This window comes from Podarcis tiliguerta, assembly GCF_965153285.1.
Source record: "Podarcis tiliguerta genome assembly, chromosome: 11".
Classification (NCBI taxonomy): Eukaryota; Metazoa; Chordata; class Lepidosauria; order Squamata; family Lacertidae; genus Podarcis; species Podarcis tiliguerta.
This window is the reverse complement of record NC_139544.1, coordinates 60,582,822-60,609,543: the sequence shown is the minus strand read 5'-3', so window position 1 is coordinate 60,609,543 and position 26,722 is coordinate 60,582,822. Positions and strand designations below refer to the sequence as shown.

Sequence of the window (26,722 nt, the reverse complement as noted above, 5' to 3'; positions counted from 1 at the left end):
GCTTCAGTGCTGAGATTTGGACCTAGTGACCATAAGATGAATCCTTTCATCCCAATGGATGTTTTGTGAGACTTCTGCACTGCGGGGATTTTGCTTGCCCTTGACACCTCTTGCCCTACAGTCTGAATACTCGGTGCTGCCTTTGTCTGTGGGTAAACTCAGTAAAAAGAATGATCCTCTCTGTTGTTCATTAGTTATGAGCTACAAATTGCAGCATAGCTTAAAAGCCCCATTAGAGCTTTGGAATGTCTTTCCCCCCTGAGCTGGAACAAGAACTTAGTAAAGTATAGGCAGCTTGCCTCCCTCCTATCATTTCTATAACTCGAAAGGAAGAAGCTGGTTGCTATGTAACAGAAACCATTAACATGGCAACTGAAGCACGGGGAATGAAGCAATAATAGCTTCAACTGTGTAAAGACAGATTTCCTTTTATATAGAAACATAATGAAGAAAGCATTCTTGGATTTCTGAAAGCTTTCCTTGCAGGAAAGAATCGCGTGCAATTTTTAAATGACTAGCTGCCCACTATAACTCAGACTTGTTTTATTCACGTACCAGGAAAATGAGAAGTTTCCAGGAACCACAACAGCTGTTGTCTACAGCAGTTGTCCTACATCAGCTGTGGAGCAGAGGCTTTTTCACTGAGGCCATCAGGCTAAAATTAATGTTAAAGAATGATCAGAAAATGGATCAGGCTGCTGTATTTGAAATTAGTGATGAGAAAGAGTAATGCTAAGTGGCTAGCTTTTAGCTACATTACAAAGTAGGTAGTGTTTTCATTTTTATTTGATAAAACTTTTATTAGCATTTTCAGTTTTACAGAACTATTTATGTAGGCAGTATGAAGAACTTAAAAGCACAGACTAGAGTTTGTGAGATTAAAAATAAATGAAAAATGAATGTATTGGAGAGATCCTGGATTGCTATGATTTGCACAGGCAGACACACACACACACACACACACACACCAAGGGTGTAAAATATTTTATATGCTAAGGGAAGGGTAAGCAAACAATATTACTTTGTGGATTCCATTGCCACTTTTCAAGGGGCAACAGTTTATGATCATCCGTGCAGTTGAAGATGGGCAATAAAACTGTATTGGTAATAAGCTCTTCTCTCCCCACTCCCATCTCTGAGTACATCAGGGTACCATTAGGTGAGGCAGAATATATATCTCCGCTACCCCTTTCAATGTAATGCTGGTCATGTTCCCTAATGCACTCTTGGGTTCATCGGTTGGGTGCCAGGTTAGAGCTGGAAGGATCATATAGGGAGAGCTTCTCGGCTACTCCTGTCAACCAGGGTTGTGCCCAGTGGTGTCCACACACATGCATACCACTTGCACACAGGCATTTTTCCTCCCCTCTCTCCCAGTCTACAAATCTGTCATTTAGACAGAGTACCAGAAGATTCAAAATATAGTTCCTTTGTGAAGGGGATGTGGTGGAGCTATTTCACTGTGTCTGAACAAGGAAAGATAATCTGCTTGTCTTTGTGGTTCCACTATGTGCCCTGTGGCCACTTTGCACTGGAGTAAAATAGAGCAGAATAGAAAGCAACAGCTGCCCCTTGTGAAGCTGAAATTTAAATCTGAGCAGCAAATTCCACCCCACGCCCTAACCCAGATCCTTACCCTGGTGCCATTTATTCCTGTGAATGAATTTCCTGTGGGAAATGTATGAGCGCAGGAGGTGTAAATGATATTCAGCATGCATTATTAAATTTAAAGTGATTTTTTTTCTGGAGGCCAAGGTTTTCTCTCTTTTGTACTTATGTGGATATCATTGCCTCATGGGTCTATAGCATGGGTAGGCAAACTAAGGCCCGGGGGCCGGATGCGGCCCAATCGCCTTCTAAATCTGGCCCGTGGACGGTCCGGGAATCAGCGTGTTTTTACATGAGTAGACTGTGCCCTTTTATTTAAATTGCATCTCTGGGTTATTCGTGGGACCTGCCTGGTGTTTTTACATGAGTAGAATGTGTGCTTTTATTTAAAATGCATCTCTGGGTTATTTGTGGGGCATAGGAATTCATTCATTATTATTTTTTTCCAAAATTTAGTCCGGCCCCCCAAAAGGTCTGAGGGACAGTGGACCGGCCCCCTGCTGAATAAGTTTGCTGACCCTGGTCTGTAGCCAAATACTGTATTTACATGATGTGATAAGTGGCTTTTCCCTTCTGTACCAGCAGGTGGCACTGAAGATAAGAATGTAGCTTTTTTCAATTATTATTTTAAAGAACTCCTGTTCTTTCCTCAGTGTAGCTGGAAAGATATGCTTGCTTTTGAGAAACGCTTTTTGCATTTTTAAGTGGGGGTCACAACAGTTAGGAAACAGATGAGGCCACAGGCCATGTTTTCAAACTCCTGTTGTATAACAGATAGTGTTTGGGCAAAAAATTGTAATTCATTTCTGCCATGAAATTTGCTGAATGGCCCTGGTGCCTAGCCTACCTTACAGGGTGGTTGTTAGAATAGATGGGAGATAGAATAGAATAGAGGGAGAAGGAGACCCATGTATAATGCTCTGGGGCCCCTGGAGGATGGGTGGGATAAAAATGCAACACTTTGGATTAATGGGCTGGAGTAAACCTGACCCACGATGGCTAGCTGCTCTAGAATACAAAATCCAGCGGCTGCAGTCCAGCTGAATTGTGAACAATGGGAATCCTGCCATTGGCTTCAGGGTAGAATGCTTCTTAAACGTGCTTTTTGCATAATAAATTGACCTGATTCTGCTTGTAGCTCAGAATTAATTCTCTATGCCCCTGGTAGGTCGTGGCTTGATCATTCAAACTCAACTGCTGAATTTCTAGATGTAGCATAACATTTTAAAACGTCTATTTCATGAGGCACCGGGGCATAACCAAGATAAATAAGTGAAATAAACATGTAGAGAATGGGAAAAGGTTGTTTTTTTACAGCCTTTTTTACAACCTGTTCTTATGCTTTGTTTGAAGCAGATCCCATTGATTTCTGTATGCCTAGTACTAGGTCTTAAAACCACTGTGTGCGTCCAAAATTGGTATTCTTGTAGATCAGGTGAATTTTCTTAGCATTTTTTATTTCTCCTAAATGCAAACTAAAAATTATGTGGTTAGTTCTCTCTGCATCTCATTATCCAGAGATCCCTCCCATGTAGCAAATGGTTCTGGGTAGTTAAAACATGTTGTTGAGCCAGTGGTTGTTTTAGCCTCATTCTTCATAACTTGTTCCACCACCCCAGTAATGTTTAATCATCCTTTTGCCCATGTTTCTGGCCTCCCAAGTGAACAGGATATTATTAGAAGCACCTTTTCAGGTGCGCTTGTTGGTTTGATTGCTTCAGTCTTACTTTGTTATTGGATTTTGACATTTTGGGGGTAGTTGTTTTGTTTATTGTTGCTGTTTTTATTATGTTTTGCTGTATTCTGTTTTATCTTGTAGCCCACGTTGAGGAGGCTTTTATTTTTTTATTTATTGCACAAAATTTATATACCACTTGATTGTAAAAATTGCCCCCCAAAAGCCCTCAAAATGATTGCTCTGAAAGGTGACCTGGAAATACTTTAAATAAACAATAGAGCATTTGATTTCAGTAGATTCAGCTAACAATTTGCTTTCCTTCCAGCAAGTCTTCTTTCTTTAACACTGAATTGCTGGTGACTGAGGTCATAATCGGTTGACAAAGCACGTATGAAGCTTTCAGCATTTGTTTGATCAAAAGGGAAATTCCACCAAGAAACAAATGGAAGTTTTGTTTGGGGATTTGTGAGTTGCTATCAAATAATTTTATAAGAATGCATCCTGGATGTAGGTAGAGGGAAGTGTCATTAGCTTGAATGTGAATATGAATATGAATAAAATCCTATTTAGTGCATCAAGATTGTAAGATTTTCTCAATAATAATAATCAAATGGTGCGCAATAAAAAAGGAAATATAAACTTGAAATTGTGTATAGTAGCTCATCTTAAATACACTTAGGTTGGAGTGAAACTATTTGATTTCCAGAGCAGCAGTAGCACACTTAAGATTGGAGCAGAACCTCTCATATATATATATATATATATATATATATATATATATATATATATATATTAATACATGCAGGCACCCCTTTGTCTTTGTGACATAATGACCTTTTGAATTTGTCCATATCCATTTCACTGCCTTTTGATCATTAGCGGTGGGGAGCCTTTGGGACACATGGTCGGCCTGGAAGAGGCACATCTAAATTTAGGCACATCGCTTTCCTTAGCTGGTGGAGTCCATCTCTGCAGCTTGTAGCATTAGTTGTAGATACTTTGCAAGTGTAAGAAGCCCGGGACGCAAGTAAGTGATTGCACGTTCTAGTATGTGCTTCTCAGTGTAGTGTTATCGTATACTGTGAATATTTGTGTATGACTAACTGTCTGACTTGGTTAATTGACTGATTCCATTTACACACTGCAATACTGCATTAGAGGTGCTTTTTAAGGCTCCTGAATGAGGGTCACAATTTAAGAAGATCTACTTATCAGTTTATTGGAGAAAAAGAAGCAATATTTATTATGATACAATTTGTGTTTGAAGTAGGCACTGTTCTGCCTTAGGTTCATAAGTTTAATGGGTAGATTTGGGGCTTCAGGATTCCATTCTCCTCATAAACTCGTATTCTACAGCTATGATTTTAAAGTCACTTGTTCGTTAATTTTGTCAGAGTGACAAGGTGAGCACAATGAGAAGCATTGCTGAATACCTTTTGATGAAAGCACTGATATACCTGGATATCCAGAGTTTCCTTTCTCTGTTCTCTGTATTATTTAGCTCCGGAAAATGATTTATTTTCTTTGATTTATTTTCCTTTGATTTGTTATTTTAAATTACTCAAAGCACACACAAAAATCATAATATGGCAAAACAGTAATCCAGCAATAACAACAAAACAATTAAAAATCTAAAAATTAATAAGCAATCAGAATAAAAAGGGGAACCAGAATAAAAAGGGGAACCATTTACAACAAACAGAAACAAACCTAGTAATTCCTAATGTGTTAAATGTACTGAAGTAGCCAGTGCAGGACCATTTCCAAAGATGGCAAAGAGTCCTGTGGGACCTTAAACGCTAATTTTTATGGGAAGTGTCAGTAGCTTAGTAACAGAGCTACTGGCACCTCCAGTTAGGGCTGGGAATGTCTCCTGCTCCCAGTCAGTGTACAGACAATACTGAACTAGAACTAGCAGTCTCACTTAAAATAAGGCAGATTCCTAGATATCAGTGGTGTCGGCTTTTGTGGAATAGAGGCCACTTTGTTGGAACCACAGATTGTTGTCCCGTTGGCAGGTGCACATTTCTAAAGGGAAATGAGATGCAAGCCAGAAGGCTTCTGTTTCCAATCTCGTCAGCTGTTCGCTCACTGGGGAGTTTCGCTAAGCCACTGTTCTTCAGCTCCCTCCCTGTAATAGGATAGTAATATTACTGGCCTACTTGACAGAGTTGATGTAAGGATTACTGAAATGGCAGCTTCACAGATGAATGGGAATGAATCTGAACTTGGGTTTTCCTTTTCCGCTGGTACTAATGGCAGTGTTATTTTCATGTCTAGAAATAATTTAAATATGAATAAAACTTTGAATGGTGAGGTACTATCGACCAATAAACTCTGCCATCTAAGCACTGCTGCTGCTGCAAGACCCTGATTCATTTTTTGCCGGATCTTTGCCCTATTTCCAGTCAGCCCTTTAGCATGAAGCAGATGCTCTGTTGCAGCTGCCCTTAATGGATAGTTTCCATGTTTTAAAAAAGTCACTGTTTCATACAGACATGTTTCACTTTGTCCTTTTTGCTTTATTTAGCAGACCTTGAATAGAAGATGGCCTCCTGTCTATACGATTGCCTTTGTGAAGCAGAGCTTGAGAAATACTTTCCCCATTTTAGTGCCCTTGGCTTTCAGAGGATTGATGAACTTGCCAAGGTCTCCATGAAAGATTACACCAAGCTGGGAGTGCATAACATGAAGGACCGCAAGCGCCTCTTCCAGCTCATTCGAATAATCAAAATGTTGCAGGCAGAAGAGGAAGCAATGAGGAAAAAACAGCATTTTCAGACAGGTGCTCTCTACGTCCGGCCTCAGGCAACGAGATGTGGCCCTCGAAGACAACTGCACTTTGATTCCCTCTCGGAGGAAAGAGATGGAGGGAGAAAACAGCTTGAGCCTGAATTGTGTGCCTTATCCAATTGCTCTGTAAATGAAGATAAAGATGATTTAGCTGCAGTGTTGAGCCACGAAGCTGAATACAAAAGACCTAGGAAGGACTCTTTGAATGCTGCTGCAACATGGACAGAACATAAACTGGGCATTCCAGCTATCACTTCATCTAACGATATTGCTCCTCTCCTAGGGGATGCCGAAGCCCCCATTGTACAAAGAGTAGCTCATATTTCAGGTTATAATTATGGAGTGCCTCATTCTTGTACCAGGTAATAACCATTTATCTGTATTCCTTTACATGGAACAATGTAATTTTCTCCTTCATACATGTGGGGGAAGTTAAAAGTTACAAAATAAAATAAAATTCTGCAACCAATTATCCTACATACTCTTTTAGGAATACATTGTGCATACATTTAATTTGCACGTATAAATTTCTATAGTGTGGGCTGACTTTGAAATTGCAAATTTAGCATTTTTGACATCCTGTGTTTCGCAGACCTAATGCTTCTGAGAAGGAGACCCCGTGGACTGAGACTGACAAGATCCGTGTGTGCGTCCGGAAGCGTCCCCTTGGCTTAAGAGAAGAGAGGCGTGGGGAAGTGAATATCATCACAGTAGAAGATAAAGAAACCCTCCTGCTCCATGAGAAGAAGGAGGCTGTTGACCTCAGCCAGTACATTTTGCAGGTTGCAATATTTTGGCTCCTTTCGTCTTGTATCATGTCTTAAAGTGTTCAAGTAATGGTATCAAACTGATCTATTTACAATCAAAGAGGAGATAAAACAACAACTTCCCACAGCAGAACTTGGAGTACTAATCTGTATTCTTAAAATTTTGTAAAAAATAAAATAAATCTGAGCATACAAAACAGTAAAAACGGTTAAATCCAGAATATTCATCAACACCTTATCCACTGAATATTAAGCCCTTTTTTGAAAATGAGAACTTTTGCATGGACTTCCATAGGCCCAGTGGATAAGGCTTTAGAGACAGGAAAGGTGAGAGAGGAAGCTGCTTGTGAGAGAGGGCATCTTTGTGCTTTTGCAGTGGCTTGCCGACAGGTGGAGAAGGATCTCCTCCAGAAATCTGAATGACTGCTTTAGTCCCTGGGGTCTTATCTTAATGGATGACACTGTCCTTGGGCCTAGGAAATAAGAATTTGAAAGTTGAAGCCAACACCTTGACTTGCCCCTGGAAGCTGAAAGGGAGCAAGCGTAGTTGTAGCAGTGACAGCAAGCAAGGAGCATTGCAACAGTACTGCAGTCTGTAGGAGAATGCTATAGTGTATTGTAGGCCAACAAAAGGCAGATGTCTTCCAAGGTCCATGGACCCCTATACTCTTTGTTTATTTTAGATATTTTGGGACGTGAGTGACACTGTGGTCTAAACCACTGAGCCTCTTGGGCTTGCCGATCGGTAGGTCAGCAGTTCGAATCCGCACGACGGGGTGAGCTCCCATTGCTCTGTCCCAGCTTCTGCCAACCTAGCAGTTTGAAAGCATACCGGTGCAAGTAGATAAATAGGTACCACCACAACGGGAAGGTAAATGGTATTTCTGTGCACTCTGGCACTCGTCATGGTCCTCCGTGCACCAGTAGCAGTTTAGTAATGCAGGCCACATGACCCGGAAAGCTGTCTGTGGACAAACGCTATCTCCCTCGGCCTGAAAAGCACCACACCCCATAGTCGCCTTTGACTGGACTTAACCATCCAGGGGTACTTTACCTTTACCTTTTAGATATCTATTACATTTATAGCAGCAGGGAATTTGACATTACCAGAAAATGATTGCATAATAATTAAGTGTTGCTGTATTATATTCTCATATTGCACAACAGTGTTTCACAAATCATTCTGGTGTGAATGCCTATGGTACAGTAGAAGACCATATTCCAGATGCCATATTGTGCTCTAGGGAGATATTCCTGCCACATATGAGCCACAACCTGTGATTGGCAGGTGGCGAGAGGAGGCATCTTAGGCCAGTACTGGAACACTCCCCAAATAACATTACAAGTGGTGCTATAAGGATGACATGATCCAAACTTTTACTTATCTAGACTGTGATAAACATACAATATCTCTTGCTAGAATGTTTTCTGTAATTTTGTTGGACTTGCCTCTGATTTACACTCTCCCACCAAAAAGAGAAATGGGTATTTCTAACGATTAAATGTTCTTCTTTGCATTGTCTTCTCTCTTTTCTGTTGGAAAGTGAGCATATTGTAATTACTGCCCGAGGCGCCTGTGCTTAACAAAGGCAACAGAACTGGGCTGCCAGCCTAGTGAATTCCCTTTCCCCCGGTTTCCATTGTACTAGAGAGCAAGGTTCTCACAGGCCTTCAGTGCTCCAGTTCTCGCTGAATGATCTATGCTCTCTCTTCTTTTGCCCTCCTTCCCCTCTGTGGTTAATGATTTTTCTTGCATCTTTTCTCTCTCTTGGTCCCAGGTACCTTCTGCTGCCTAGATCAAATTCTCATTCCGATTGACAGCAGCAGGAAGGTAACCAGTCTGCAGAGCAGCATGTCATGTACACACATGCCCCTCCTCCCCCCGGTGCTTCAGTTCAGTGGAGCTCTTGCCAAATAATAAATAAAGTCCTCATAGATTGTGCCTACTGACACAAGCAGCTTAAGAGGAAGAAGCCTTAAGTGCAGGAAGTTTTACTTCTGAAATTGTGAAATGAGGATTTCCTAGAAATGTCTTTCTAGGTTTCTAGTTTCCTTTGCCTCAAAAATACATCAGAATTTGGTAGTGGAAGTTCCTTTTCAGCAGCAAGAATCCACGGCTTGATTTTGGACCTTAACTTTTATTTTGCATCATTCCATGTTATCATTGCATACCTGTTCGCTTAAGGCAAGATGAAGTATTCTCTTCTCCCTCCCTCCCTCTTCCCTTTCTTATTTTAGCTCTGCTCACAGCTTTGTTTCCAGAGACACTTGCTTGGTACAGTTGCTGAATCCATTAGTTTGCTCTGGCTGATGGTGATTGCATGATGTCTGAATTTGGCTATGCGGGGTCTGAGCTTCCTGGTTTCACTCTGAATGGGATTCACATCCACAGCTGTGTATCTTATCATCATGGGTGGGTGAAAGGAGTGGAATTCCTTTTTGTGTAAATATCCCTTTTCTTTTTGCAGCATGTGTTTTACTTTGATGAAGTCTTTGGGGAGGCCTGTTCCAACCAGGATGTGTACATGAAGACTGCCCACCCCCTCATTCAACACATTTTCAATGGGTAGGGTGTTGTTGTATCCTTTCCCTCTCTGTGCCTATGAACATTTTCGTTGTTTATATATATTTATTGAAGTTTTCATGGTGCTCACCTTTCTTCCTCTGTTTTTCTTTTGGTGATGGTACACACACACACACACTATCCTATATCTGAATTATGTGTCATTTTAAAATAAATGAGCAGATAAGAGAAGGAAAGTAAAAATTGTTTTCCTTTTTATTTGTTTAGATTTATATCCTGCCACTTGACAAGGTAGCTCACAATTTGAAAGGTGAATAATCAAATATAATAATCATAAAACAAATAAGAAAAACAAAATGTGTAGTAAAAAAGGGCATCCGGTATAAAATCAGTGACAGGCGTAGCATAACTCAGTTGTTCCCACCATCGTAACCCCAAAGCCAGAACATTTTCATAGGTGTCTTGAAGACTTCCATGGAATTGCTGTGATGGGCACCCACTTAGGGAAGTATTACCTAAGGTATGCCATTCTAGCAGATATTCAGTGGTAAAGGGGGTCTGACGTAGGGTTTGCATTGGCAGCTGCAGAAGCAAGCTTTCCACTGGACGACTTAGGCCTTTAGAGGTCAAAACTGGTACTTTGAATGGAGCCTGGAAACCAACCAGCAACCAGCTAGGCACCAATTCTAGTCCAGGTGCTGCTTCTTAACACCCTTTCAAGGATAGTCCCATATGAAGTGTTTCATGTGTGTGGGGGGGAATAGAAATCTCCTTAACAATGTAAATAACAATAAAACCCCAAATGGCATCATGCCAAAGCCCCACAGAATGAAGGGGAACTGCATAAGCACACAAAAGTATAATGGGGTTGGTGGTTGACTTTCAGGCTGGCAGCACAGATCTTCTGTATTACCATGTTACATATTTTTGTGTTTTTATATTGTAAACCACGCTGTGCTCCTTGGATGAAGGGCGGTATAGAAATCTTGGAGCACTGCAGCAGGCACATGACTTAGGAGGAGTGTCACCTCCCCACCAGTGTTCTCAACCGCATTAGGGAAATGTGTAGCTTTTGAAAAGTAATGGTGACTTGTATTTACTTCTGTAACAATGAACGATCAGAATTTTTTTATTTTAATAGTTAAAAAAAAAAAGCAGGGTCCCAAGGTGCTTTAAACACTAATGTATGTGTCAAGGGACACGGGTGATGCTGTGGTCTAAACTACAGAGCCTAGGGCTTGCCGATCAGAAGGTCGGCGGTTCGAATCCCCGTGACGGGGTGAGCTCCCGTTGCTCAGTCCCTGCTCCTGCCCACCTAGCAGTTCAAAAGCACGTCAAGTGCAAGTAGATAAATAGGTGCCGCTCCGCTGGGAAGGTAAACGACGTTTCCGTGCGCTGCTCTGGTTTCGCCAGAAGCGGCTTAGTCATGCTGGCCACATGACCCGGAAGCTGTCTGCGGACAAACGCCGGCTCCCTTGGCCGAGATGAGCGTGCAACCCCAGAGTCGTCTGCGACTGTATTTAACAGTCAGGGGTACCTTTACCTTTACCTTTCTGTATCATGGCATGAACTTTCATGGGCTATACCCACTCTGCTTTTGAGAGATTACAGTAGCTACTTGTGGTTGTTGTTACTGCTGCTTTATTGTGAATCAAATCAGCTCATGGGCTGGAAAACCAGTGCTGATGGTCCCAATTTGTTTGTTAAACTAAGGCTTGCTTCTTTTAATGCCACCTCACTCAGCTAGAAAAAGAGCAGCCTCTTGTGGCCATTCAGGATTTCAGATGCTGTTTCAAAATAAGTCTCAGTATGGAGTGTCAGACTTGAGTGTCATCTGCTGGAGGCGCTGCCCACTAATTTTTGATGCCAGAGAAGTCAGCAGAGATTTGAGTAATACTACCTGGGTTATAAGCATTTTGTGGATTGCATCTTGGGCACACGCAAAATTTCTTTCCTGCCATATCCCAAATGTTCAGGGTGGATTACAATAGATAAGCTGGGCCAGGGACATTAAAAATGGTGCCCTACTGATGGTGCCGATTTGCAAGGCTCCATTATGACTAAGCAGGGTTTCAAATCTGGATTTCTTCTGCTCTGCATTGCACTGCAAAATAAAATAAAGGTACTTCAGAGACAATCTTCTTTGGTGTAAGTAGAAGAAATATTTTTTGCAAGGTCATTGCCTTGTACCACTGGTCTCTGCTTCTTTAACTATACCAATTTAGTATAGTCCCCTCCCCTCCCATCTTTGATGTTGCTACTTAAAACAACAACTGGTATTCAGCTACATAAAGAAAACCCACCAGCACGATTACATTTTGTTTTCAGCCTTGTGACTTTTGGAACAAAGTCAACTAGATGAAGTTACTTTTAGAATGCAACCATATTAAATCAGAGTGTAACTTGAGAAAGGTCAGATATAATACTGCTCACAACTTTTATATCAATATTTTTATCTTTACCATTCAACTGTACATACACACAGACACAAGACGCTTTCATATTTAAGGAAGCAAAAAGACCAAATACCTTCTCTCCATCTTACATCTTGCTATTCTGATTAGTTAGACTGAATATCACAAAAGATTAAACTCCACATTTTTGTCACCATTATAATGGAAACATAATCAATTATGGTGCCAGCTTAATGGAGAGTGCCCCATGCTGTGCCCAGGCCACAGAGGCATCGCACGGGAGTTCTTTTTGAGGCAGCTGGGAAGGTTATTATTGGAGTGACAGCCGCTCCTAATGGAGCCATTGTGTTGTGGAACATGCAAGATAGGAATCCAAAGGAGGGCAAGCTGGTCCAGGGGACTGTTTTAAAGGGTGCCATCCTTGCCCCGTTAGCCCACCAGGGGTAAGACTGCATTAGTGTTGAAGGCAGAAAAGCTTAGCTCCTGTAGCTTATGCTGGTTCTCTTGTATAGCCACTGAACTTCATGTAGCAGCTCTGTACATGATGTTCCCCACTGATGGCTCTTCCATATGCTTTGTTGCCTTCTCTACAGTCAAGCCTTTTGAGAATGTCTTATGTGCAACAGATCTAAACAGGATGTGAGAGGACATCAGGAGATCTCTTGGAGGCTGCTTCCATATCTCCACATTTGATTATCCCACAGAAGTAGTTTTGGGCAAGCATTCAGTGTCTGTGATTTACCATAGTCTGTTACACGCTAATAGAAGCTGCTAAATTAAAAGGTGCTTCTCTTTATTTTGTTACAGCGGCAACGCCACCTGCTTTGCGTATGGGCAGACGGGTGCTGGCAAGACCTATACTATGATTGGCACTCACCAAAACCCAGGACTCTACGCCCTGGCTGCTAACGATATCTTCAGGCAATTGGAAGCATCTCAGACTAGAAAAGACCTCCACGTCTGGATCAGCTTTTATGAGATCTACTGTGGACAGCTTTATGACCTGCTAAATGGAAGGAAGAGGTGCCAAGAGTACAGCTTTTGAAACCAAGGCCATTCATCAGATAGAGCTGAACAGAATTAGAGTTGCTTGGGACAGAGGAATCTGGGGACAAGTGGGTTATTGTTGTTTTTTTAGTGAAGGGATGCACAATAAAGTTCTGTCCCAAGAGCTGTGCAGCTTGCTCAGTCTGCCTGAAAAAGGAGGGATGCTTTGATTTTGTAGTTTCATAAGTGTTTAGGAGTTAGTAGCTAGATGCCCAAAGCCAAATCTGCCCCCAGAGAAGTATCTACTGCTCCTTCTGTTGCCAGGGCTACACAGCAGGGCTTGCTGTCAGTCCATACTGAGGGAAGGGGGCGATGGAGCCTGATCCCTCCTCCCCATAAAATTAGTTGCTGATATAGTTGGTTCAGTAAAAGCATTAAAAGCCCACCCCCCTTTTTGTGTGTGACCATTCTAGCAACTGCTGTAACTCGATCTTATCTTTTCAGTAAATTCCAGAATGGAGACACCTCCCGTGTGGCTCAGTCATGTCAGCTTTTGTCCTTCCTTTGACAGGGTGACCTGGGGGATGTGTTGCTGTTTGCATGGCACAGGGAGCGCTTTCCAGCAGAGAGGTGGCGAGAGCGTTTTCTCGTGGGGGCTCTGTGGGGATGGAGGACTGCAAACACTTAATCATCTCTCTGGGTTATTAATTCTGCAACAGGCAGAGGACAATTTAAATATCAACATAAATTAATTCCCCCACTCCTGATTGTTCTAGCTGATACACTCAGCAGTGTCTGCTGCCCCTGCGATTTCAAGTGTGAAATGAAATGAGGATCTCCCGCTGGGAAGTTTCAGCTATCAATTCTGCTTTAGAATGGGGTGGACTGTGCATTGAAATAAAACCAATTTCCCGTGAATGGCTGTGTCTTTCAAGGGCAGCTGGTGCTATCCCACTGTTGGCAGGGTTGGGTGAGGATGGGGACGTGGAATTGTGGAGCCTTACCTTCTGTTGTTCATGGTGGGATTCATATCTACTGGATCAGGTGCTGTGTGTCTTTCTGTCCTTTGGTCATGCTTTTCAACCAGTGAGTGAGGTCATCAATAAAGTTTGGCTGAGGCCACTTGAAGAAGCAGGATGTTGCTCTAGATAGGCTTTTGGTCCGATCTTGCTGGGATCTTAATTATTGGCATGCTGATGACGCTCAGCTCTTGTGTTCGTCTAATTTGAGTGTGTCAGGGGATGCCCCAAGTTTCTGGAGTTAGTCAGGGGTTGGGTGAGAGCTAATAAATGGAAGCTCAACCCAGGCAAGGTGGAGGTGCTGCTGGTGGGTGCCTCAGCTGTGACTGATGGCGTTGCACTCATCGAGGGACAAGTTCAAAGCCTGCAGTTAGATCCAGCCTTGACTGATTGCATTTATATCCCACTTTTCCTTCAATGAGCTCAAGGTGATGTTCCCCTCCTCCCTGCTTTATCCCCACAGAAACCCTGTGGGGTAGATCAGGCTGCGAGTGAGTGACAGGCCTAGGGTCACCCAGGGAGCTTAATGGCTGAGTGGGGATTTGAACTCTGGCTTCCCAGGTCCAACCCTGATCACTACACTGCGCTGGCTCTTTGATTGTGTATAGAACAGTGATGCCTGTGGCATGAAGCACCTTTTAACCAACTTTGGTGCAATGGTTGCAATATTTCTTGGAAAGAGATGGACTCGGTAACATGGTTCCACTTTTCAAGATTACTTGGATACTGGAGTTGGTTTGGAGTATCATGGCCAGGTTATTGATGGGAACCTGCTGGACTATGACTCCCATAATTTCTGGCAATCTGCCATGGTGCCTGGGACTGACAGAGTTGGGGTTCAGCAACATCCCTGATCCAAATGTCTAGTGCCCAGGACACTGACTTCTGTCATTTGAACCCATCCATTTATAGAGATCATTGTCCAAACATCAGTCAAGGCTCCTTGTGCCCCTCCCCTTCAGAGATTTTTAGAATAGGGCATTTCCTGTAATGACAGCTTGATTCTGAAACACGATTTCCAAGAGAACTCACATGGCACCCATCCTGTGACTGTTGAGGAGCCAGCTTATGGTTAAAATCAGCATTATGGTCTTCCGTAGTTTGAGTTTTGTTCCGCTGCCCCTTCCTTGGACTCTGTTGTTTTTCTAATTGTTGTTACATTGAATTATTTAATGGGTGCTTATTGTAATCGGCTCTATTTGGAAGTGGGGGCTAATAGTAAATTTCATGTTTTGAAAATTAAAAATGGGCATTTATTGAACCTTTCCCCAAGCACTTTTGCAACTAATCTATGTGGTTTCCTCCCCAGGCTTTTTGCAAGGGAAGACAGTAAGCATATTGTGCAGATAGTCGGGCTGCGTGAGGTCCAGGTGAACACGGTCAGCCTGCTACTAGAGGTAATTCTGACCACCCAGACGTACACATTTTATTAAGCTTTGAGGGTGCAGGTATCATGGAAATACCACTGTGCCCCACGTAAAGGTCATTAGATGTTTCAGGATGTGTACAGAGTGCATGTGGCCAATTGTTCTCATTCAGCGTTTTCTTAAGGAAAATACTGAACATACCTGGGCTCTCATTAGATTATTTCTTCTCTCTCTCCTCATTAGATTCTTAAGACTCACAGGTTTTCTTAAAAAACGGATTTCCCTTGAAAAAAAAGTACTAGAAGGAACCAAAACAAAAGTTAGGTCTCATCACCTCTGAGCCCAGTTAATGACGTTAAAGAATTTCTTTCCCCACTTTGGGGTTAAGAGTTCTGAGGATTTTATTAACTTACTTGGGGCATCCTGTTCTGCAGTGCCTCCCATCCTGCCTTAAACTAACAACAAGCAGTTTTCATTGCTGAGCAACTTCCACAATTTGTTTCTTTCAGCTTTCAAGCAGTGCAGTTGTTCTCTCCCTCCTCCCACCCCCCAATATTTTTGTGCTGATAGGAGCTTCAAAGTACTTTGTGCACTGCAATAGATGTAGAAATGATATTGCAAAATTTTAACACTGTGAGGGTCTCAGCCCTGGCACCAATTCCTTCTTTTGTTCTGTTGACCAGAAATTGAAATTGCTGTGCACCCCCACCTGCCCAGCTGCTTTGTTTAGTCATGTCCGATTCTTCATGACCCCATGGACCAGAGCATGCCATGCACTCCTGTCTTCCACTGCCTCCCACAGTTTGGTCAAACTCATGTTCGTAGCTTCGAGAACTTTGTCAAACCATCTTGTCCTCTGTTGTCCCCTTCTCCTTGTGCCCTCCATCTTTCCCAACATCAGGGTCTTTTCCATATTGGAGCCTTTATGGTCCAGCTCTCACTTCCATACATCACTACTGGGAAAGCCATAGCTTTAACTATATGGACCTTTGTCGGCAACGTGATGTCTCTGCTTTTTAAGATGCTGTCGAGGTTTGTCATCGCTTTTCTCCCAAGAAGCAGGCATCTATTAATTTCGTGACTGCTGTCCCCATCTGCAGTGATCATGAGCCCAAGAAAGTAAAATCTCTCACTGCCTCCATTTCTTCCCCTTCTATTTGCCAGGAGGTGATGGGACCAGTGGCCCAGCTGTTTACTTTGGCAGTCTTTTCTTTGCTGTTGGCTATGGAGACAGATGAGCAAGCTGGCCTTTCGTAGTGCACTGAACTGATTGTGTGTCCCTTCACTTTCTGGCTCACTAAATCCTTTGGCACGCTTGGAATGTGTAGTTTCGGGTAGGGGGGTGAGAAGAGAAACTGTCCAGCTTATGTCCAGCCTTAACGAAATACATTTTGCTTTGCTCATTTCCAGTGAGTGATTGTTGCACATGGGTAGGATTTTCAATGAGTTTTTCCAGATAGTGATAAATGGGCCATATGAAAGGACCTTGTGGCAGAGATGAGGACTCCACAAGTTGCTGGGCTTAAATATGCTGCCTCCTGGTTTTGTGGCAATGCTGGTGATGATGGAAGGAAATATTTAGGGGGGTGAATTACCTGCCATCAAACTGCCATCAGACATATAAGTTGCAAGGACATTGAATTTCCTATTTCTCTTTTTTAAAGTAATTTTTATTGGGCTTTTTGATATAAAGGTAAAAACATAAAACACTAGATGAAACAACTCAAATATGGAATAACAAAACAAAAAAACAAAACAAAGAAGAGTAAGGATCAAGCAGTTAATAAGCAAAATAAAGTAATTTACAAAATATGGCATAAGTAGATGTTTCTACAGGATAAAAAAGAAAAAGACAAATTAATATAATGTGAAGACTATAAAGTTCCCCAATGCCCAATGATGCTGGAGTTTTGCCTCTCTCTGAATGAGTGGCGTGGTCTCCCTTGAGTCATCTGGGGCTGGTTGGACTGTACAGTGGTACCACGGGTTACAGATGCTCCAGGTTACAGACTCCGCTAACCCAGAAATAGTACCTCGGGTTAAGAACTTTGCTTCAGGATGAGAACAGAAATAGCGCAGTGGCAGCAGTGGGAGGCCCCATTAGCTAAAGTGGTACCTCAGGTTAAGAACAGTTTCAGGTTGAGAACGGACCTCCAGAACAAATTCAGTTCTTAACCCGAGGTACCACTGTACTAGTACATATGCAGTTTCACTGTGGGGTTTATGTGGGGAGTCCTGGTCTTAGTTCTGCTCCTCCTTCATTCCAGGTAATTCTGAAAGGAGGAAAAGAGCGCAGTACCGGGGCAACTGGAGTCAACTCGGATTCCTCCCGTTCCCATGCTATTATCCAGATTCAGATTAAGGACCCAGCAAACAGAGTGTTCGGGAGGTGAGTGGTAAAGAGCTGGAAATGTTCCATTCTGCCTCCAAGACCTTGCAATGAGCCTTGCAGGCCTCTTCTCAGAATACAGCCGCCATGTGGAGAGTGTATGTACTCTGCTCATAGGAAACTGCTGGTGAAGAGCTTGTTAAAAAAATGTACACCTAACCCGTCCAGCAGGGACGCGGGTGGCACTGTGGGTTAAACCACAGAGCGTAGGACGTCGATCAGAAGGTTGGCAGTTCGAATCCCCACGACGGAGTGAGCTCCCATTGCTCGGTCCCACCTCCTGCCCACCTAGCAGTTCGAAAGCACGTCAAAGTACAAGTAGAAAAATAGGTACCACTCCGGCAGGAAGGTAAACGGTGGAGAAGCAGCTTCGTCATGCTGGCTACATGACCCGGAAGCTGTACGCTGACCAATAAAGCGAGATGAACGCTGCAACCCCAGAGTCGGTCACGACTGGACCTAATGGTCAGGGGGCCCTTTAACCCCTCCAGTGTACTTGCTTCACTTAAGGTGGTTTACAACAAGAATGGAAATCCCATAAAAGAAATGAAACAACATAAACGTTCTGAGGTGAGGGTCTACTTCTAAGCCTAGAAAGACAATTTCTTTGTCGAAGTAGGAAAGTTTTAACCAGCCGGCCAAAAAAAAGGAACAACGAGGGAGCAAAATGCAGCTCGGTGGGCAAGGTATTCCATCATTTAAGTTCAGCCATCAGGAAGACCTCTGTTCTCCTGAGTAGTCACCCCCCCAGCTACAGATGGAACATGGAAAAGGTCCCATACCGTAGATCCTGCTGACTGGGCAGATTGATGCTGGAGGCTCTCTCTTGGACATAAGCCGCTTAGGGCTTACCATTCTTACGTTGACTGGTTGGGGATGGAAATGGCTCAGGTACTCTGATGGAATGGCTGTCATTAAGTGATAATAGGAGGGAGGCCCAAAGGCAGCAGCAGTGAAGGTGGAAAAGCTGGCTTAAATGGCTTCGAGGAAGCCCGTCTCTAGGTGTTGAGGATAAAACCTTGCTCTGTACCCGCTGGAAGAATTAATTAATTAAAAGATGGATAAAGGTAAAGGTACCCCTGACCGTTAGGTCCAGTTGCAGACGACTGGGGTTGCGGCGCTCATCTCACTCTATAGGTCAAGGGAGCTGGTGTTTGTCCACAGACAACTTCTGGGTCATGTGGCCAGCATGACTGAGACGCTTCTGGCAAACAAGAGCGATACCTATTTATTTACTTGCACTTTGATGTGCTTTCGAACTGCTAGGTGGGCAGGAGCTGGGACCGAACAACGGGAGCTCACCCCGTCGCAGGGATTCAAACTGCCCGAGATGGAGTGAACTCCTGTTATTCAGCCCCAGCTCCTGCCCACCTAGCAGTTTGATGGATAAGGTTGTGCTAAAATGATTTTGGTTTTCCAGAATCTCCTTCATTGACCTGGCTGGCAGCGAGAGAGCTGCGGATGCCAGGGACTCCGACCGGCAGACGAAAATGGAAGGTGCAGAAATAAATCAAAGTCTTCTAGCTGTAAGTTGATGTGAATTGTGCTTCTTTTGAGATTATTTGAAGGGCTGCGATACAGTTCCTAATATTTGATTTTTAAGAAGATGGCATTGTCTCTGGGATGAGAACTCTGTGCAGGGCCGCTTGTGTTCAGTAGAGTACCAGATCTGGATGCTGGTGAAAGAATAGGAGACGTTTAAGATTGAGCCACAGTGGGCCCTCACAAATGTCACATCCAGTTTTCGGCTTGCAAAAATCCTCCACCGTGGACATAAAGTGATGCTCTTTGCCTCTGCTGGGTACTATATCTTTCTTTCTTTCTCTCTCCCTTTTTTATAAGACAGATGGTTCCAGAATGAGGACAGAATGCATTGCCCTAACACTGATTTGGCTTCAGAATGTTATCACTTTACCAAATCTCATTGGCTGCATTGCATAGTCAAAAGTCAATCCTGAATCTTCTAAGAAGACTCAGAACCTGATTATGAACCGGGTCTTGTCCTAGAAGCTACAAATAAACCTGCCGAAAGAGGAGATGGGGGGGGGGGAACCTTTGCCTCGGAGAGTCACTGTCAGTGAGACCAAACGAGGCTAGATGAAGCAGTGGCCTCATTCAGCAGAGGTCTATGGCCACACAGAGAGAGCAGAAATCCTGAAATGCTGTATTCGTGGGCTTTTTTGTGCCAAGGGAAGACTCTCTAGGCATGTAACACGGAAAAAGGAAGTTTGCAACCTTCCTTCTTGCCCTTGGTTTTTAGGGGCAAGGGGCGTATAACATAAACTGCCCCCCCCCTAAAAAAAAGCCACTGGAGAAAGCAACAGACGGTTGCTCCATGGTCCCAAGCACTGGTGACTGACCTAAAGATTGATACTCTGATGCCTGCTCCAGGCAATGCAATCTTGAGTAGAGCCAGGGAGGAACTGACAATATCCCTCTGCTTGCAAAGGCCCATCCAATACAGTGGTACCTCTGGATGCGAACAGGATCCGTTCCAGAGCCCCGTTCGCATCCTGAGTAGAACATAACATGTGTCTGTGCGTGTGGTGTTTCGCCACTTCCGCGCATGCATGAGATGTCATTTCATGCAACGTGCTCCGTTACTTCCGGGTCGCCGCGGAGCATAACCTGAAAACGCTCAACCTGAAGCATATTTAACGCAAGGTATGACTGTACTTTGAGAGCCTCTGCTATAGAGCAAAGTGTGGTCTTGTGAAAAAACAACCCTGTGTGCTGGCATTTTTACACTCACTGTGTGAGGCCACCTGTTGTTGTCTTTCTCTAGCTGAAAGAGTGCATCCGCGCCCTGGATCAGGAACATGCTCACACTCCCTTCAGGCAAAGCAAACTCACTCAGGTAAGGCCCAGGTCAACACCAGAACACTTCCCCCAAAGGCTGCTTTAAACAAGCGTTACTCCAGGGTTTGCAGATGGGAAGAAAAGCAGCGTTAAGGAATGGGTTCAAGTTACAGGAAAACAACACCATTCTGTGCTCTAAACTTGCTTTGTTTTTAAACTTGCACATGGCTTTTTCCTCCTCAGTGAGCTCTGGGAATTGTAGTTTTGTGAGGATGCTGTACATTGCCTGACAGAATCCCAGATCCCCACAGTTGCAAAATACAATGTGGTCTCCTTGGATATCTGGAATAAATTCCATCTAAACCGTTTCCCCCAGAAAGTTTGGACTTCCATGGCGGGAGGAAACCTTGGATTGGCTGGCTTACATCCCAGGCATCCGGTTGAGGTCAGGAGTAGTGTACATATCAGGCTAAGACTGAGGTGCACTTCATGACACATTCTCTCAGCCTAGCCTACCTCACAGGGTTGCTGTGAGGATAAAATGGGAAGTTTTTAATATTTAATGCTGTATTGTTTTTAACACTCAATTGGGAGCCGCCCAGAGTAGCTGGGGAGGCTCAGCCAGATGGGCGGGGTATAAATAATAAATTATTATTATTATTATTATTATTATTATTATTATTATGGATACATGTATGCCACCTTGAGGTCCTTGGAGAAAGGGTGGGATATAAGCATATAAACTTTTGAAAAGTAGTTACCATTGTTTATTTAGTTCTGTTTTATTTAGTTCAGAGTGGGTAACAACAATCTTTGAAAATGTGTTTGGGCTAAAGCGCTTTAAGATGTGCCTTCCGTCCCTCTCCCTTCAAGGTCCTGAAAGATTCTTTTGTTGGCAATTCCAAGACCTGCATGATAGCCAATGTCTCCCCCAGCCACATTGCGACTGAGCATACCTTAAACACCTTGCGCTATGCAGACAGGTAAGTGGTGGGACTGAACCAAAATGGACTCACTGGAATCACTCCTGGGCCCAGTGAGATTCCAGATTGTGCAGTTGTGATGCAAATATTACCTTTTGTTGCCTGGCTTCACTTATAACGTGATGTGTTGCTGGTTCCTATCTTTAACTGTCACTTCTTGTCAAGCGTGGGTTGAAGATTGAGCTCTTCCGTCCCTCCAGTTCCAAGGAATGAGCTGCTGGCCTTACCATCAATCCATGGTTTAAACTGATGAGCAGCCTTGGTTCATGATCTGAGCTATGCTGGCAGCTTCTTTTCTTTATGGGAAACAAGACGAATGGCACATTCCATCGGGAACTTTCTACACTGCAAGCTTCACTGAAATTACCAAGAATCACACAGTGATAAAGACGCCTGTAAAGCTGGGCTGCCATCCAGAAACATAAACAAAAATGCAGCTCCAATTTATTGGTGTCTTGAACCTGTTTTAGATGCTAGAATCTATATTTAGCTAGTGGATTAAAATGACTGGTGGAGTGAACATTTCTAGCCAAATTAACTTGCTTAACTCTGGCTTGGTCCATTGCAAGAAGCAAGTGAAAAGCCATTTCTTGAGATTTTAACAGATAGTTATAAATGTATATGCATTTTTTTAATTTTCACCCCACCATTCCTCCCAGCTATAACTATTAGAAATCTTCCAGAGTTCCTACTTGAATGGCACTATTCTATTGGAGATGCTTGTCTAGGTCTACATCCTGATCTCCCCCCCCCCCCCCCAAAGGACTGGCAATGGATGTCAGCGAGGGCAAAGCTGAAGAATCCTATGTTGACAAAGGACAGTGTGCTGGGTGCTGTACAAAGAAACACAAATCCAACTTAATGGTGTAATGTTGGAAAATGTCAACCACTTTACCTACCTGGGCAGTTATCTTTCCACAACGGCTGACATTGATCCAAAATCCAGCATTGCCTGAGCTCTGCGAGTGTGGCTTTCTCCCGATTGAAGTGCAGAGTGTTTGAGGGCCGGGACATTCGCAGGGAAACCAAAATGCTTGTTTACAAAGCTGTTGTACTACCAACCTTACTGTTCGCTTGAGAAACATGGACCACTTATAAAGGCCGTCTCCAACTCCTCAAAAGATTCCCTCAACGGTGTCTCTGAAAAATTTTACACATCACTTGGGAAGACAGGCGAACAAATGTCAGTGTACTGGAAGAAGCAAAGATCACCAGTGTCAAAGCAGAGATTCTTCAACGTCAACTTCGTTGGGCTGGTCATGTTGTTCAGATGCCTGATTATTGTCTTCCAAAGCAACTACTCTATTCCCAACTTAAGAATGGAAAGTGAAATACCAGTGGACAACAAAATAAGTTTAAAAATGTTCCCAAGGCAAATCTAAAAAAATGTAACATAAACACTGATAACTGGGAAACACTGGCCTGTGAGCGCTCCAACTGGAGAACAGCCTTTACCAAAGGTGTTGTGGACTTTGAAGAAGCACGAACTCAGGATGAAAAGGAGAAACGTGCTAAGAGGAAGGCATGTTTGGCAAACCCTCACTGTGATCAACTTCTGCCCAGAAACTATGGCCTCCACAGTCACTTACGGACTCACTGCTTAGACTGTTTTCATGGAAAACCATCTTACTCGGCTACAAGTGATCACCAAAGAAAGACAAAAAACCCCCACAAAATAATGAAGTGATACAATCCGTAGCAAGGGGCTGGTAGTTACATGAGGTGCAGTCAGCAGTGAGGATCTCGTGACAGTAGAGGAGCAGCGGGGTGAATTGGGGAATTCAGGAAAAGCTTTGCTGCAGCTTAGATCTTGAAGAATTTTAAAGAGAAGAGTTGGTTGGTGAATTAAGAGGGCTTTGAAACACGTAGCAAAAGCTGGGAACTGGAACCAAGGAAGGAAGCAAAAGGACCCAAAGAGAGGCAATATTCAGGGCAAGTGAAGAGTTGGGAACAAAGGGGGAAGCAGCGTTTATTTTTTAAAACAACTTCACCACACACCCAGATTCCTATTTTCTCAAAGCATATGCAGATTCTCCCTTATATAACTTTTGACAGGAGCAAGATGGAAAGTGCCTAGCGAGTCAGTCTTGTTACCTCCTCTCTGCATCTGTGCCCCAACCAAAGACAGCATCTCCATTTACCCTGCAAGCCCCAATGTGTGGGAGTCCAATTAGGGGTGACCTCACCTCAAAATCTATGGAATCCTCTCCTATGTGCTTTTGAGGGCCTGGACCAGTATAGATTAAGATTGCTGTTTATTCTCAGCCTCAGATCTTACAAGATCTGAAGACCTGAAATGGACACAAATGAAGGGAATAAAGCTTGCATCCATATCCTCAAACACAACTGCTAACTTATGTCTCATTTCTTCCTGTCCCCCTGACTTGCCACTAAAGAGACCCTCTTCCACTGAGTAGACTCCCAGCCCCTGGCAAAGTATCCCCCCTCCCCCATATTGGGTCCTGCTACTCTTTCTCTGTCCTGTGAAGAGATTCCTAAGAAAGAAACTCAGAAGATGATGTGTTTCATAAGCGAATGAAGAAATCGGGCAGAAACTAAATAAGGGCATTTGTGTTCCACCTTTGTGTATCTTGAGCTGAAAGATTTGTGGAAATCCCTCCTGCCAATGTAGAGCCATTGGTTCTGACGGAACTGCAGCAGGATAAGTATTCCTTAAAACTGCCCACAGAAAGAGCTCATCTGGTACTGTGGCTAATGGGCTCCACTACAAATTGGGGAGCCTCCAGTTCAGAACTGAGCAAGTGGCTGCGTTGAGAGGGCTGTGATCTTTATTGCATGGTTGCTGTAAGGCCTGCAAAGAGATAATGTATCGCAAGGGCCCTGAACACTTGTAAATACTAGAGACATTCTAGGCGTTGTGTGATAATAAAATCTGGGCCTGAAAGCCTTTCTTTCCCTAATGTCCATCTTTTCATTCCTAGGGTGAAAGAGTTGAAGAGAGGGATGAAATTTTGTACACCTGTCGCACAGCGACGGCGAACGCCAGGCAGCGTCTCTCCCAAACGCATTCAGAGTTCTCTTGGCCTGCAAGGTGGGGAAAAGAGCTCTCCTAAGAAAGTGAAGCTGGGGTTGCAGCACCCCCCAACTCCTACAGCTTCCAAGGCGAAGGCTTCACCTTTGGGGTTTCACCCGCTCCACCCTCCTTTCTCTTCCACCCCGAAAGGACAGGCCCGCAAAGGTCATTTTGGTGCCCTGTGGCTCGGCCGCACCAGCCCAGTTAAAGGCCTTCCGAGGGCAGGACCAGCGGCCAAAAAGACAACGGAAGACTCACTGCTGCATCCTGGGAACAGCCTCGTTGGGAAGGACTTTGGGTCTAGGAGAGAAAGCGTCCAGGCAGACAGACCTCGAGCCAAGTGCCTGAAAGCCCAACCTGTGCAGAAACAGCTCATTTCCAGAGCTGATTTTCCCCTTGCCGACACGGACCGACCATCCTTCCGCACGGAGGACGGCGGGAGAGTGTTTGCAGAGCAGTGCAGTGCAGCATGGACAAGGCTCCCGCCCCACCAGAAAGACCGGGAGCAGCACCTCCGCCTTTACCACCAGCAGTTCCAGCAGCCTCCTATTCTGCAGCAGAAGCTGAACTACCAACCCCTGGAGAAGTTCTTGGCCCAGTACATGCCTCAGGAGATCCGGGTGAAGCAGGAGCCCCCTTGCCAGGCTCTGGCGTCTCCTCCCCAGTGCCGTGACGAGACGATGCAGCTGGAGGACCTGGAGGATAGCGACTTCAGCGAGGATTCCTTCTCCGTCGGTCCCAGCCGGAGGAAGCCTGAGGCAGAAGCCGGAAGGGAATGCAGCCAGGGGGGTTCGTTTTTCCTTCATCAGAGAGAATGCGCTGAAGGGCAGGAAGTCCAGGGCGGGCAAGACCTGCTTTTCAAACCGTGCGAGCTTGAGAGTAAAGGCACAGCCTTGCCGGGGGCGGATGAGGCCTGCATGAGCTGCGAGGAAGGCAACAGCAGTCTGCTGGACTGGAGCACAGAGGACACCTCGGCAGGCAGTTCTTCTCCAAAGAACGACGTGCCAGAGAAGCCTTACTGCTCGCAAGACAACACTGTGCGCGACAGGCTAAGCACCGAAGAATCGCTTCTGGGGCAAAAAGAACTCGGATGCGCAGATCTACCTCTAAGCTGCCCTGATGGACAATTCCCTGGGCCAGAAAAGGCAATGCAAAGCCCACCTTCAGCCCATACCTTGGGATCCCCAAGCTGTGCTGTGGGCGGCCTGATGGAAGACTCTTTCAAAGGGAGAGATGGTCCTCTTTCAGGAACCGCAGGAAAAAGGCATCTCCAAACAGGAACAGGCCTTTGTGGGACTCTGGATTTTTCAGTGGATGTTGCTGCTAGAGAGATGACCCCTTTGGCTGTAACCCTTCTCAACGCTTTGACAACACGCAATCCAGAAGACAACCCTTCCCACCAGCAGCAAGGAAAGGCTCCACAGAAGGAGGAGATGGTCCAAAAGAAACCCTTTGGCCCCAGAAAGCAATTGGACGAGGGCACCAGGCACCTTCATGGGGGAAAAGCATCCCCTGCGCCCAGTCTATATGAAACGGGTAATTGGAGGGGGAAGGTTGGCTTGGTGCTTTCGCCGCAAGCCAAGACTGAGTGGCTTTCGCAGCCTTGTCAGAGCCCAAAGGTTTCTTCTCCCTTGGGCTTGAGTGAACTGTATGGTTGTATTTGTGGATACTCGCCCAGAGATGGAGGCCTGGTGGATCTCCTCTCCCCACACAGAGACAGCGGGGGCACCCTGCTCCTTAGTAACCTGCAGGTCAGTGAGTATGTGACCAGCCCACAGTATGATGCAGACACCGAGGCAACCATGATTTCCTCGTTGAGCTGTTCAGGGCAATTCAGCCTGGGGGAAGAGGATGGCTCCAAGTCCACGACACAGCTCAAACACACCGATACAGGGAGGAAAACCTCCATTTCAAAGGCACTCTCCATCTCTAATGATTCAGGGAAGAAGGAATTCGCTGGGGAGAGCATCACACCGCAGCCCAGCTTGGCACTTGGGAAACTGGAACTTGGCCATTTGCAGGAAGCATTCAAATTGACGTTCAGTAGTGATGAAATGGGGCTTCTTAAGAACGAATTTTCTCAGAATATGCTTATGCACACACCTTCAAACGATGCAGAACAGGATTCAGGGGTTGTCTCCAAAGAGGTGAACACCAGGTCTTCCAAGAACACACTGAATTCTTCTAGCCCACAGGATTTATCTCCAAGCTCACTCCAGTATAAGGAAGCTTTAGGAAGGTGAGTTTTCTGGATTCTATCCTCCACCCCACTCCCCATTTACAATGGTTGGCAGCTGGTAGAAAAACATCTTTGCCACTGGGTAGATCAGAGGGCTATGTCCTTTACAGAGAGCAAAACC

At 44.4% G+C, this 26,722-nt stretch overlaps 1 protein-coding gene across 6 annotated transcripts in view; it reads left to right on the top strand.

Moving 5' to 3' along the window:
- KIF24 (kinesin family member 24) overlaps positions 1-26,722 on the top strand; it is a 34,202-nt gene that overhangs the window by 2,952 nt on the left and 4,528 nt on the right. For 4 of the 6 annotated variants that reach the window (XM_083402642.1, XM_083402638.1, XM_083402639.1 and 1 more), the window contains 10 exons: positions 5,817-6,441; positions 6,672-6,861; positions 9,315-9,412; positions 12,592-12,807; positions 15,100-15,187; positions 17,425-17,546; positions 18,967-19,072; positions 20,332-20,403; positions 21,219-21,328; positions 24,271-26,601. In XM_083402642.1, the coding sequence (XP_083258768.1) occupies positions 5,834-6,441; positions 6,672-6,861; positions 9,315-9,412; positions 12,592-12,807; positions 15,100-15,187; positions 17,425-17,546; positions 18,967-19,072; positions 20,332-20,403; positions 21,219-21,328; positions 24,271-26,601 (3,941 nt within the window). In that variant the 5' untranslated portion in view covers positions 5,817-5,833. Of the gene's footprint in view, positions 1-2,064; positions 2,131-3,611; positions 3,752-5,816; positions 6,442-6,671; positions 6,862-9,314; positions 9,413-12,591; positions 12,808-15,099; positions 15,188-17,424; positions 17,547-18,966; positions 19,073-20,331; positions 20,404-21,218; positions 21,329-24,270; positions 26,602-26,722 lie in introns of all 6 variants that reach the window. The other 2 variants (XM_083402641.1, XM_083402640.1) reach the window with 2 other exon arrangements.